Source organism: Dermacentor andersoni, chromosome 11 (genome assembly GCF_023375885.2).
Source record: "Dermacentor andersoni chromosome 11, qqDerAnde1_hic_scaffold, whole genome shotgun sequence".
Taxonomy (NCBI): domain Eukaryota; kingdom Metazoa; phylum Arthropoda; class Arachnida; order Ixodida; family Ixodidae; genus Dermacentor; species Dermacentor andersoni.
In genome coordinates, this window is record NC_092824.1 from 97,203,683 (window position 1) to 97,218,008 (window position 14,326).

Consider the following 14,326-nt stretch of genomic DNA (forward strand, 5'->3'; position numbering starts at 1 on the left):
AACAAGCGATAAACCACAGACGCCTGGTTAAGGGCCAATTTCCTGCTTGCTTCAATGAAGAACCATGCAAGATAGAAGCGTATTGAAATTGCAATTACTACTGCTGATAATAATTACAATAGTCAAGAACGACAGAAGTCAGCTGTCCACCTGGTGTCAGAGGTATACAGCTGATCGCTACTATATTTATTTTCTTTACGAATTTATTTTATAATAATAAAGAACAGCAGAAATTGGTTGTCCTCCTGCTGGTGTCAGACGTATATGGCTGACTTATCTTGTTGACACATTTATTTTTGTCGTCACGGTGCCAGCTCGAAGCTGTGAATAAAAAGAAGGCCATTAAGGTATTTCTTTCAATACCTTGGTATTTAGGCTGTTAATTACTCGTGTCTTTCTTGTTCCTCGTCAGACAATCTCCAGTTTAGTGAAAAGTCATGAAGCGTTTCTCTATGAAAGGCAAAAAGTTGCAAGCGTTGACCGCTCAGAAACAGTGCCCTGCTGACGCGACGCGCAGACAGTGCAATCACGTTTGCCACTTCGAAAATTTTCGCATTAGCAGTCGTGAAGATAGATGGTCGCGACATTCTCAAAATGGCGTCGTACTTGATGCCTCCGGAGCGCCTGCTTTTCATGAAGAGCCTTTCAACGCGACAGCATTAAGGAGCTCGTGTCACAGAAAAGCCGGTGTCGTCGGCGTCAGCGGCGTTGGCCGTGAGCGATAAATCCCAGAAGGCACTTCATAAATAAAAAAACATCTTGCAAGATTGGCTGGTAGGAATCGAACCATGGTCTCCGGAGTGTGAGACGGAGACGCTACCACTCAGCCACGAATTCGCCGGAGGCCCGTGGGCACTGGTGCACGGAGCCAGCAGGGGGGGAAGGAGGGGAAGGGTGTCATATACGTCTGAAAACACCCGAAAATTGTCGCTATCCTCGACTAAAACCGGGGGGGGGGGGGGGAGCGTGACAGAAGAGCTAGCGGCCCCGGGTGCCAGACGACCTAGCTACACCACTGTGTGCAACAGACGTGGACAAAGTTTCTGGAGTCTGAACATTTCATTTTTCAAAAGCCCGCGGTACAGTTCATTTGACTGCTGAGCCCGTTTTACTCGTGAAACTTAACTGCCAATTGAAGTGAAGCTTGACAGTAAATAGTTGCAGCGAAGCAAGCGTTCAATTGCAGTTCAATACAGAATTAGGCTTTCACCGTTCCACTATACTATAGGAGTGGAAACGTATAAAATTACGCGCTAATAAATTATTTTGTTGTGGTTATCGCCTTATCTAAGTAACAGGGGAAGTTTCAAGTACGAACTATTTCCAGCCTTGCGGAGGAACAGTGACTGGCGGTTATGAGGGCGTGGGCGGGGCTTCAGTGCAGAGTTAAGCTGTATCCGACTATGGCTCGTGATAGCGATTGAATGCGCTAATACAATGCTTTCCTAACCCAAAGTGATGAGCTGCAGTGATGGATGAGTCAAGCCACTACGCTCGCTCTTTTCCGTGACGTCCCAGCAGAAGCAAACTTGCAGTATATCCGGGGTCCCCATGAAGTACACTATCTAATCAGCCCTTTACGCGCTCCAATAGTTCATTTCACTTGGCCTCTAAGGAAACTTTTTTTTTGCTCAAGAAAGCAGTACCTTTTCATTCCGTGTATTCACCCATCATGTCTTTTTCTTACTTATTTACAAACATTGCTCTCTTTATGTAAGGCATAGCAGGAGTAAGCACAAATAGTGAATACAATTGTAATACAGGATACAACAATGTGGATATACAGTGTTTTAACATGTGTGGGGTTCTCCTCCGTGCTCTTGGGACAAAGTAGCCCCGCCTGCAGGAGGCGTCATCAGCGCAACACTCGCGCCATCTCTCGTACGGTGCTTCAACCACTCCGACCGCCGCGGGCGCCAGGCCACGCGGCGAAGCCGCCCTGCGGGAGACGAGTTATGCGGGAAAACTAGATCTCAGGGAACGCGTGAGAGTCACGCATCCCCACACATGTAACATGGTTAGGTAAAAGATCAAAAAAGCTCTGAAATGATATGCCTTACTGAAATAACCATCTAGTTCATTCCATAATTCCACGGTTAATTACAATGATTAATGTAAATACCCTTGGTTCTGTGGAACACCAGTGAATTCACGAACGCACGTCTTCACAGATTGGATCCAAGTTTGCAACTCAGTCTTCCACCAGAGTTGCCACGAGCGGAAGCAACACTTCTGTGCCGCCTATGGCTCGACGTGGCATTCACGAACTCCTATTCCTTCCGCATTGGAATGGCCGACAGCCCTGCTTGCGACACCTGCGACTGCGAGGAGATGATCGCGCACCTCCTCTGTGACTGTCCACGTTACAATGTGCCAAGAAAAGTGCTCGTGACCGCGCTCGAAAAACTGGACAATCACCCCTTCACAAAAGAGAAAGTTCTAGGACACTGGTCCAGACGGGTTTCGGCACTCAAGGCCTTAAGGGCTTTGCTCAAGTTTTTAAGGGCCTGTGAATCGTGTGACCACCTTTGACTGTTGTTGTGATTAACATCGCGTTACTGCGTGAATTTTACTCGTTTTTTTCTCTCTTCTTTCTCCTTTTATTCCCTTTAGCCCTTTACCCAGCACAGGGTAGCCAGCCGGTATTTACACTGGATAACTTCCCTGTCTTTCCTTCCCTTTTTTCTCTTTCTCACTTGGTTCTGGCCCTTCAGTTACACTTTCCGGTCTGTGGCAAGACGTTCTAACCGCTGTTATCTCTATTTTTTCCCTTTCTCATCTGTGCAGGGACAACTGCTTCAAGAACGAGAACTTCCTCAAGTGTGCCGAGGCCCTGCTTCTAAAAGAAGAGATGGACAGTCTCAAGAGCAAGGTCGATTACCTCTACAGCCGCTGAACGAGAGTGTATAGAGAGAAGGGCCACTATCGGCAATCTATTTTTGATTTGTACAACACGCAAGCGCCATCCGAGAGACAACCACCCAATACCGCCCGGAAATGCCACCACCATCACCGCCACCACATCACTAAGCGAAACAACGCCGCCTGTATAACTACGAGACTGAACGACGACAGCTAACAGCTGCAGCGCCATCTGCCTCGTAAAGGAACCGCTACAAAATATATTTTGCTGAAGCCTCCACCCTCGCGAAAACACAACCCTTTGCCTGCTTCGGAAGCGCCCCCCAGCGCCGGGGAGAAGCAACACGTGGTCCGGTCACGTGACGTGACGACCACTATAGCGCCACCTTGCGTCCTTCTGCGTCTGTGACAACGCTATACTGCCTTTCTATTCTCTAGGACGTTTCGCTTTAGCTTTGACTTAGTTCGAACGATATTTGAGTGCTCCAGTGCCTGCCATTTATTGTTATACAATATTTATTTTGTTGACGCACTTGTTTCTGCCGTGATGGTGGCAGCTCGAAGCTGTAGATAAAGAGAAAAGATTATAATATTGAGCTAAAAAATCTAGTTGGTGCTTTTTATGCTCTATATGCGTGTTAATCGTTGTTTCGTTCGTTTATGCCACGTTTTCCGACCCACAATGTTCAATAAAAACTGGAAAGCACATGTGTTTGTGTGTACTGGTTTGATGTACGTCTGATGTCCGTGTACGGACACCGAGGTCCGACGAGAAGGCTAGAGCGCCTATGTTACTGGGTGCAAAACTTGCGTAAGATGTATGCGGACAAAGCGAGACTTTTAAAGACATTTTAGAGCGGACTGGACGCGCTGTAGTCGCAAATCAACAAATTGCAACAGACCACAAAGGCAGATGGAAGTGACAGACTTCTACTCCATGGTGTCCAATGTGCTACCTTTATCAAAAGCAGAGTACTCGTAAGCTAAAAAGAAAGGAAAAGGAAGAAATTGAGGAGTCATTACACTCTTTGAAGGTGTATGACCAGCGAAATTGTAGCACGTCACACAGGGTTATACAAGTCATAAGAAGCCAACATACACTGACACCAAGGACAACATAGGCGAAATTACTTGTGCTTAATAAATGAAATAAAGAAACGATGAATTAATGGAAATGAAAGTGGATGAAAAAACAACTTACCGCAGGTAGGGCACGATCCCACAACCTTCGCTTTTCGTTTGCGATGCTCTTCCAATTGAGTTACCGCGGCGCCGATTCCCCACCCACTTTCTTGGGTATTTGTGGTTCCTAGCAGAACCCTGGGAGTGTTAGCCAGCGCCACCACTCGCAGACCTTGGCGGTGGACGTGGAACGTTCTTTCCGCCGCAGGCATCACGAGAACGTGATCTTTTTGGGCGAAGGCAACTGGTCAATAAACCCACACATGCTACCTGAAGGCATCAGTGTTGCCGGATTCCAGACCCTCGTTATGTAATAAACGAGAAAGGGGGTTAACCGAGGGGCCCGATTTTTATTAGTCATTTCATAAGAAGCCAACAAACACTGACGCCAAGGACAACATAGGGGAAATTACTTGTGTTTAATAAATGAAATAAAGAAACGATGAATTAATGGAAATGAAAGTGGATGGAGACACAACCTGCCGCAGGTGGGGAACGATCCCACAATCTTCGCATTTCGCGAAGAAAAGGGTACATGTATTTATTTTCATCATTCGGTAATGATAGTGACGATAGCATTGTGATTACTGTAATCTACACTGATTGGTTCGGTTATAACCTTAGAATCTTGGCCAAAGTTAAATCTATACAGGACCGTTAATTGTTGAGTAGTTAAGGGACTTGGGATTGGTGCGGTACTTCAAACCAAACTATTCTAGCACAAACTGAGCGAACCACTTCTTGTCTGGTTTTGAAATGTCCATGTTGAAGTCTCCAACGATGGTCCCAGGGGTAGTGTCATCACGGCAAACCCATGCAAAGTGCATCGTTATGAACTTCTCATCACACTTGGGCGTGCCAGGAGATACATACGCAGTGGATATCACAACTCCGTCTTTCGTTTGCAAAGCACAGACATCCCTACTGTCGGTGGCATTGTCCACTTGCGAGTCAAGGGTGTACGGCTGTACATACATTTCGTCATTTGCATGTATGGCAACGCCTCCTGCTCGTGAATCCATGTGCTGTTCACAAACGATTCCACTATAATCATCGACTTGAAACAATGCATCTTGATTTACTTATTACATTTATTATTATTATTATTATTATTATTATTATTATTATTATTATTATTATTATTATTATTATTATTATTATTATTACAGGCTCGGTTCACGCTCACCCAGGTGTATTTTAATTGTTGACGCACAAACACGAAAAATGCATGGAACCCTAACCATACACAGCTTCGCTGTAAAAAAAATGAGCTCTATGTTGAACCAACCTTGTGTTGATAAGCGATAGCTTGCGCATTACAACAATAGACGCGCTGGAGACTTCCGCGATGAACGTGCCCCTTCAGACACCGTCGTGCCCCTTCAGACCCCGTGGCGGACCTTCCGGAGAAAGCGGTCTACGTTTAGTCAGCGTCAGAACGTGCTCAATCGCAAGATACGACGTGCTTGACCTTGCTTGCAGAAGCCCTCGATAATGCAGTACGATGAGACGCGCTCTGAGTTTCGTGGGAGTGATCCGTAAAGTACGTGCCCCGTGTACCTAGGCCCGCCACGCGTATGCTCCGACCAGCTCCCCTAGATACGGAGACCCGCCTCTTCTTTAAACATGCACATCATTTCCCCCATTTGATAAATGGTCATGTTTGCGTTTCCTTCGGGGCAACGAAATAACTTACGCACGCGGCACAAAAACAACAAGAAATTTTTATGCTCGCATAGCCGTGCTGAGCTAGCAAAAGATCTGATCCTGCACACATCAGCATCAAGAGACCACATAGGCATCTCAATTGTACACATTAATTTAGCAAGCAGACATGCCACTTTATCAACAAAATTTGAATCCGTACCCAAAACATTGGTGCATTGCGCTGCATTTCCGTCATCGCTATACTTGACAACATGAAAGAAATAAGTATTGTGACGCAGCCAGTGGTGGTAAATTTAACTGGTTGTACCAGCACCTTGAAAAGAAAAGAAAGTTAGGCAAAAATATGTTGATGTGTCATTACAGCAATTCGTCTCTTTTGGGTATTGGTCGTGCATTGTACACAGGACGTACATTGTCATCGACGTCTGAGCGAACCACCTCTCTGTTACGTAATCAAACACTAATAAACATTTTTGAAATTGTGACAATGTAGCCCAATCCTCCATTGAAAGGCATCTGCTTCTCGTGGTAAAACGGCCACTGTTTTGAATAGGGCACAAGAAATGCTAGTTATATTGAACTGAAAGCATTAGGTAGTGCGTCACCTAAGTGCGGCTGACCCCATAGAACTACCGCTGACCCAAAGGCCAGGTCTTTTAAACAAAACCATGACAAACAAAAAGGCGTCACATCCAGAACACAGTTCTACTTCACGAACTCTTATTTGCGTGGCTTATGCCTGTCAACTGTCTTCCGAACGTATACAAACGAGAATAACAGCACAATGTCAGTGATACTCATTTGGTCCCAATCAAACACGTGAGGCTCTCTCCTGCCCTCCTTAGGACAGGTAAAACAAAAAAACAAAAGACAAGCCATTCCACTCTGTGAAGCAGGATGACAAGTGAAGTTGTTTAGCACACGACACAGAGGTGACACATAATTTTGAACAAAGGCACGAGCGTATTTACCGGGATTTTTGTGTACATATTCGCGTGGACTACGGGACCGCCGCCTCGAGGAGCCGGACGAAACTAGACACGCGTAACGTTTCGACGGGACCGCCACCCCGGGAGAGCGGAAGGAAAGCAAAGTAAACACGCAAGTGCTTGGAACGCCGACAAAGAGAGGGCGGTGCAAAAGTAGACGTGGCCGACGCGGGCCGAAGTGTGGTATCTGTTCTTATCAGTTTAATATCTGATACGGGTTCTATTTGGACTCAAGATATTAAACTTAATTGTGCAAGTTGGCGGAGTGCTTCACCTCCGCCGCGGGTCGGCCCAGTATTGCATTATCTCCGGGATCGGCCCACGATTTTTGCACACGCGAGACAAAAATGCACGGAACCCTAGCCATAAACAGCTTCGCCGTAAAAAGAAAGAAAAGAAGAAAGAAAAACGCAATTTCATTCGAAAATTGAAGCACTGAGGGCGATAGCAATGTATTAGACTACACGAAGCAAGTTTCGTAGTTTTATCGACCGCATGAATTGCAGTAAACGTTCACTTACTAATTAAATTACCTAGCATGGTGTCACGCGCGCGCGCGCATACGTGAACATACCTCACTCGATGACCGCGGACACTCGCTGTCCTAACACTGGCGTGATGAAGAGGGGCGGCAAGCGAATTCACGTTCGTGCTACCTCTCGCTTCAAAGCGAACTACAGGCGGGAGAGAGCACAGCGCACGCGAAGCCATCAGCCATCTCGGCGCGCCTCATCTTTGCACCCACCGCAGATTTCCTCCAGATAGGGCGCCTACGGCTGCGCTAAGCCGCGTCATTCGTAGCTGCGGCCGGACAATAAGTGGAGGCGCTACCTGCGCCCGCTTCCCTCCAGCCGCCTGCCACGCGCGCGCGAGCAGACGGTGCGCACCAAGCCGCCATCCTTCTCGCCTCATCCTGGCACGTTTTCCCTCGCACCACAGCATACGGCGGTGTCGCGATCTTGTAGCATCGAACTTAATACATGACATCACGGCGACGCCGATGGCGGAAATTCGTCTGGAGTGACCATATAATTGCTAATGCACAAAAAGATTACTGAAAAAATGTTCAGTTAGACAGAAACGAGGTTGTGGAATGCACCGCAAGAACTGTGTTTCACTGGCTTCAGTCTGAAATGCGAGCATTGTGGAGGTGTACGAAAAAGTTACCGCAAATGACAATTTAAATTAAACTCAATTTCACTTAATCTATTCAAAAGCTTTGTATGGCCAATGCAGACAAAAGCAACTGTCTTTAAATGCAGCTTAACCTGGAAGCATGCGACTTCTGATCGTATACAAACCTTTTACAGCGTGCAGTGCGCGCGCTGCGCACCAGGGCGCGCCACACGCACGGTGTCATTGAATGCATTCTGAATCGGAAGGAAGCAGGCATCCAGCCGCCGCCGGTAGCTCCAGCATCCTTCCGCCGAGAGGCCGGGGGTTGCTTAGCGCTATTTGTTTAAAATGTGGAACTGCAGAGAGAAGACATGCTGTGTTGTTAATTGAGACTTGGAGGTGTGGGATATGAGACTGGCGTACGAGCTTCATCCGCCACAGCTGCATGCACAAGGCGTTCGCGTGTGCGACCGTTCGTCATGAACACCTTTTCACAAGGCGAGAACAACAGGGCCTACCCAGTGGGGGGAAACTCCCCGGTTTCGGTGGCAGAGGTAATTGGCGCCATCTCTGTAATGGGCGAACGCAAAAATCAGTTTCCCTTCCATGGCCTCGGAGATCGTAGCGCGCACGCGCGCCGATCCAGGCGGCCGAGCCCTTCTCCCTCCGCGACTCCTCTCCAATCGCCCTCCCTCGTTACTACCCTCGCAACTCCCTCACCTTCGACCGTCCCCGCGCGCACGCCGTGCGGCCCCGCCGGCCCGGAGCCAGCTCAGCCCGCTGCATGACGTTTCATGTTTCGTTATCTACCGTTATCGGGAAGCGTGTGCTGCTGTGCGCTGACCGGCGTGGCTAGTTTCGTCAGTTTCGGGGTCCTCGGTAACTGTGTGCTTGTGCTCCGCGATGTTTCACCCGTTTCACGACTCGTACCGCTCGTGCATCGTGCAGTGGTGCACAAATACCTCAAAAACAAGACCTGCAAGGTTGTTCCGGGTGCCTAAAGACAACAGGTGAGCGCTCAGAACCAAGTAGTACATCAGAAGGCGCATGTACACGAACACAGCCCTGTCCATTTGTGTGCTCCATGAGGCTCCAGACGTCGTTGCGCCTTGATTGTGCTACACTTGCCTCTTCCCGGTAGAGAAAGCTGACAAATAGATGTTCCTCCTCATTGTCACCTGGTCTGTGACTTGTGTTTTTCTGTGCCAAGTCTCATTCTGCAACTTCAGTAACTTGCCCAACTTTCCGTATCGCCTTCAGTGCTTTTCCTGTGTATCACGTTCTACAAACCTACTAACAGCTGAAAAATTACTGTTAGTGTTTGTGTACTATCTCAGTAACCCCCGATGGGAAAACCGCGTGAACAACCCTCATGTGTAGGCATGATACGCTTTTCTTTTTCTTCTGGAAAGCATGAGCATTGCAAGTGTCCTACATGCAGATTTTTGCAGTTCGCGTTTATTATACAATGAGAGCCCAGTATGTACGACTTAGTGCCTTAAGTCACGTAATTTTATTGCTAAGCATTGCATTCGGGTAGAAAGAAAAGTCGTGTTGTTGGCTTATTTTACCTGGTCTTTGATTGAGGAATAAGCCTTTCTGCGAATATTTTCTATGTGCTGCTGCAAAAGCCGACTACCTTCTGTTCGCCTTGCCACCGTTACTCAAGTTGTGGCCAAGTGCAAAATAATGTGATAATGTGTGTTTCAGTTTTTAGCACAATGTTATTTTTTTCTGCCATGTTTTTTCAATTTATTCAGCAGTAATGAACATGTCACGCATTTCATATACTTCCGTGCAGATTTATAAGTTTCTTATTTATAAGATTCTTTTGGTATGTCTCTCAATCAAACAATGTTAGCATTTTATTCTATTTTTCAGGTATTTTGCATGTCATTGTTTTTGCAATTACCAGTGAGTTTTCCCTTTTTATAGTTGCCATGACTATGTCATACATGTCGTCCAGTTTTGCGCAATATCTTAGTGCATATATCAGAAGCTCGTCTACATTTCGGTCTTGAGGACGTTATATAAAAATCTTGTTTTTTTATGTGTGTACATGAAACGGACTTCGCGTTTTCTAGCGCTTTCTTTTATTTCACCATCTGTGAACTTTTGTGTTTAGTACTCTTGTATGTCATGCACCTTTCACTTTTGCTCATTTTTTGAGCGTGTGTCACACCACGTTGTAAGAAAAATCTGTCTTCGGAAACGAAGTCAACAAAGCGAGACTAAACATCTGTTGTGTTGGAAGTGGAATTTTCTTTTATGTCCCGGCACATGCTGGTATAATATAAGTATGGGCAAGACTGCGTGCGTGCCAACGCATAGCCCACGGCGCACCACGCGCCAGCTCGCAAGCAATGCCAATGCGCGGCGTAGCGCGCGCATTGCTTGCGAGCTGGCGCGTGGCGCGCCGTAACTAGCGCGCAAGCGCGCTATAGAAAAAAAAAAAAAGAAAGAAAAAAAGCGCGCCGTTTAAAATTTTTTGTGCTCAAACAAACAGGGACGAAGAATTAGGGGCAACACAAGGACTAGCGCTTTCCTTGTGTCCTTGTGTTGCCCCCTATTCTTCGTCCATGTTTGTTTGCGCACAAAAAGTTTTAAGATGAATCTGTTCCAACTAGGCCGACTCGCTGTTATGCGCCGCTTACGGGTAAAAACAAATAAAAAGTAAGCGGTACGCGCGGCATTGGGGAAAGGGGGAAAAGGAGTGGAGGGTCTGCATAATAAAAACAAAAAGGAAAAAAACGTTTGGGAAAGGAGGTGCCGCGGGGCTGCTGTTCCTGTTGCCATGACAACGTAAACAATCGTGTGCGCCGCCATTTTGCTTCTGCGTCGCCCATTGGTTAGGGCCGTAACGGAAGGGGACCTTGGCGCTAGCGTCGAAAGAGCGTCTGCTCGAAAACGGCCAATGGGAGCCATACGAAGATTCCTCCCCACCCCCCTGATCTATCGCCAGTGCTGGATAACCGATTGCCGGCAATAACTGCCACTCCACCACCGCCTGCAGCAACTCACAGCGTCAGCGCCGCACAAAATATATCACGAAATGTTAAGTGCAATAAGCATGCAAGTCCGCACTGTTTCCTCCGCGAGTGACGTCACGGCCAGGACGCCGCTCGCTGCGGCTCGCTCGGCTGCCGCGCGCGCTCGTTCCCTTCGTGTGTGCTTGGGTTATGGGTGGGTGGCTCGAGCCGTACTTGTGGAAGGGTATGTCGGCTTCTTTCTGCTGCCATGCCTGAACCACGGTTTCTTCTTCAAAAGCGTTTGAGTTGAGAACATTTGCGGCTTGGATATCGCAAGCTATGTAGCGTTGAAGGGGTCTACTAGTTTTACAATGCATATATGCGCCGTGTCTGTCCATAGATTTTGCGTAAAAAGAATTTCTGCAAATTCAACACGCGAAGTTGTGTATGATGCTTTGCTAAGCACTTAACACTCCCTTAGTATTAAGCTATGAGAGACATTGCATTTTACATGGAAGAAAAAATCTTAGTAATTGGCGTCAACATGTTAACCGTGTTAGAAAGACACTGCCCAGAGAAACTGTCATGATTCTTATAACTCTGGTGAGTTGTTCTAGTGAAATATGGCCATTTATTAATGCGTAAAGGAGAGAGGCGCGCATTTCTTATGAAAAGGTTTGCTGTTATTTTCACCCCTCTTTGAAACAGGCCTCCAAAAAACGAATTTCTCATCCCTGCTAACACGACGGCGCGTCATGTAGAGTAGTTACATAGTTGACTCACAAATACCATAATAGCAATCACCCGAGAGTAAAGTTTCGTGGTTAAGATCGAGAGCCAATCAATTGCAAGCGATGAAATGTTTCATGGCGGCCCTCAGTAGCCTTTATCGACAATATATGGCACACCCCCTCACGCAACGGTAGCAACCGACTGTCGGTATGACGAGGCACGCATTGCATGCGAAACCCACCAGTTCACTAAAACTTCGAATTGAAACCCTAGCAGCATTTTTTTTTTTTTACAGCACCGATTGGAATGCCTAAAGTATTCTCGACTACAGCGCAGCTTAGATTACCTAGAAAAGGAAAATTCAAGCTTTTTCTGCCTCACCATGCCTCGATGCAGAGTTGTTTAACTATACAAACGGAGAACTATTCGCTTCATCAGTGCATAAAAGAGAACCTAGGAAACCTTCATAAAGAAAACACCACAAGCCTTACATATATCACTTGTTTTTTTACCCTCCACCGGGGAATTATGATATCTTCACATTGTCCCATACTACTAATGACTGACATTTCGACTTCATTACGGTCCAAAACGGTCCAAAAGGCATATTTCACTAAACAACTTGGGTCGAGCAGCCTGTGTCAGTGAGCCAAACAGATTCGACATGTATATTCCTCGAGAAACAAGCACCAGTAAATTTCTCAAGTGAGTTGAACGTGTAGCACGGGAAAGGGAATATATATTGGTACATTCCTTTTCGTATGCTGCAAATAGCTGTGAGCCTTCATTAAGCTTTACTTCAAATTACCACCACTTAAAATAAACACGCGAATAACCGCCTAATTTTGAGAAGCAGTTAAAGAAGCAAGTGGTGCTTGTAGAATCTACACTGCAGTGTTAAATCCTCGTATTACTGCCGAGCGCTTCTTTGAAGAAATGCAAATATTCATGAAGTGCCTGCCGGGATTTATCGCTCACGGCCAACGCCGCGGACGCCGACACCGACGCCGACGACACCGGCTTTTCTGCGACACGAGCTCCTTAACGCTGTCGCGTTAAAATTCGATATTATACCACGAACCACTCGTCATGAGCAAACCTGTCTTAGCGGGTTAAAATCAAGGTAACTGTTGTAGAGGTCATATATAGCCAGCATTTGTTACGTACTTGTTGCACCGCGGAAGGTATGGTACCATAACTGGATTATTATATGCAATGTTTTCGCAGTTGTCGATCCGCGCATGAAAAACCCGCGATGGGCTGGTCTGCGCTCCTTCGGCTGGCACTGCAGCGTTGCCTTTGAGAGCGCATTGTGGGCTAACAAATAAGCTCTTTGAATCAATTTTCGTGACTGAATACGTCGTAAAAATATATTTGAGATTACCGCGATAACTATACAAGCAGAGAGGACGAGGGCGAACAAACGAAAACATCGCTGAAAGCGCCCGGACACGGACCGAACTGTAGCAGACGACAGGCGCGAGTCCGCGCCCTGACGTCACGCGAGCGGCGCTCGCAGCGCCCCTGTAGTTCGTTCTCGGGGCTAATACGGTTATCCAAGCTGAAGTTGGCCTCAGACAAAAGTTTCTTTTTTTTTCTTTTTGATGGGCGTCAATTGTACGTATGCCAGCTTATCGCGCAAGAATCTTCACGCGAAACCAGCCACCTACAGCCCGAAACGTGGCAGACGACGCTGTAGAGTGTCGAGCCCGAAACCTTTACTCTGGATCTCTCGAAGCCCGCGCACTGTTCTCTGAAACGGTGGCTGATGATCTTCGACGAATCTCAGGCCGCGTGTGTTCCATCCTTACTATAGTTCCAGCCCCGTTATTTAATATTATCCGTCTTTTCTCAAGCCGCCTCGCTCACGCATGACATGGCTTCAGAGCTGTGAGCGCTTGCGAAGAAGGCTTATATATTTAGCCTCGTACCGCCCGTCGTTGCAAATGAGAGCCACTTGCACAAAGTAGGATTAACTGCTAACGTAGTTCTCTCGCTAGTGCACGGAAAAAAGTTACTAGCGGTCCACCCTCGGCTACCACTATTTATCCATGGCTTATCTGTTTAGTTGATTAACCATGATTGATTTCCGATGTGTATACCCCTCGGTAGTCTGTGGCAATGTTTGGTTGTCAGGTGACACCCGAAAATATACGAGTTTCCTACTCATTAGAGAAAACTATCGCGTTGCGATATTTCTGCTGTATATATACCATGGGAGTAATGGATATCACACGTGGGTTTGCCTATAGTCCTCGGGCAGCTCAGCACAGCTGAGCTGCCCCGCACTTGCAGAGATGACAGTGCTGGTGTTGCGGAATGTCGACTCCATTTACAGAAGCAAACATCTTGGGAGCCTGGCCTCACAGTTCATTAGCCCAGAAAGCAGTTCGAGCGCTTCTTCACTACCTGAAGGCAACAGACTTGAGTGCCCGACTATAGACATCCTACACCTAACTTAGTGCATATGAAAGTGCGGTATAGACTCATGTTTTTTCTCTCTCTTTCACTCCCCATTCCCCTCCCCACGTGTAGGGTAGCAAACTGGACTCAGTCTGATTAACCTCCCTGCCCTTCCTTCTTCATCTCTCTCTCTCTCTCTCTCTCTCGTATACACTTGCGCCAGTGTGCCCACCAGTAAGTTTGTTATTTTTAGGGCGGGGGAAGGGGGCGACACTGCCCAAAACAACAAAGAACGCCGACGTTTGAGGTTTCGTTGAAGTCCAGCTGCAACGCCGGCGACGGGAAGCCGTTTACTTTTCGCTCACGCCTTATACAAATGATGGCCTGCACGCAGCCTTGAAGCCC

At 47.1% G+C, this 14,326-nt stretch overlaps 1 protein-coding gene and 1 pseudogene across 2 annotated transcripts in view; both read left to right on the top strand.

Annotated features, from left to right (window-relative positions):
• Positions 1-3,568, top strand: part of ITP (ion transport peptide) — an 81,487-nt gene extending 77,919 nt beyond the window's left edge. For both annotated transcript variants that reach the window (XM_050185854.3, XM_050185857.3), the window contains exon 3: positions 2,788-3,568. In XM_050185854.3, the coding sequence (XP_050041811.1) occupies positions 2,788-2,896 (109 nt within the window). In that variant the 3' untranslated portion in view covers positions 2,897-3,568. The remainder of the gene's footprint in view (positions 1-2,787) is intronic.
• A 3,288-nt stretch (positions 3,569-6,856) lies between these two features.
• On the top strand, positions 6,857-7,029 carry LOC126539277 (U2 spliceosomal RNA; annotated as a pseudogene).
• Positions 7,030-14,326: the final 7,297 nt, after the last annotated feature.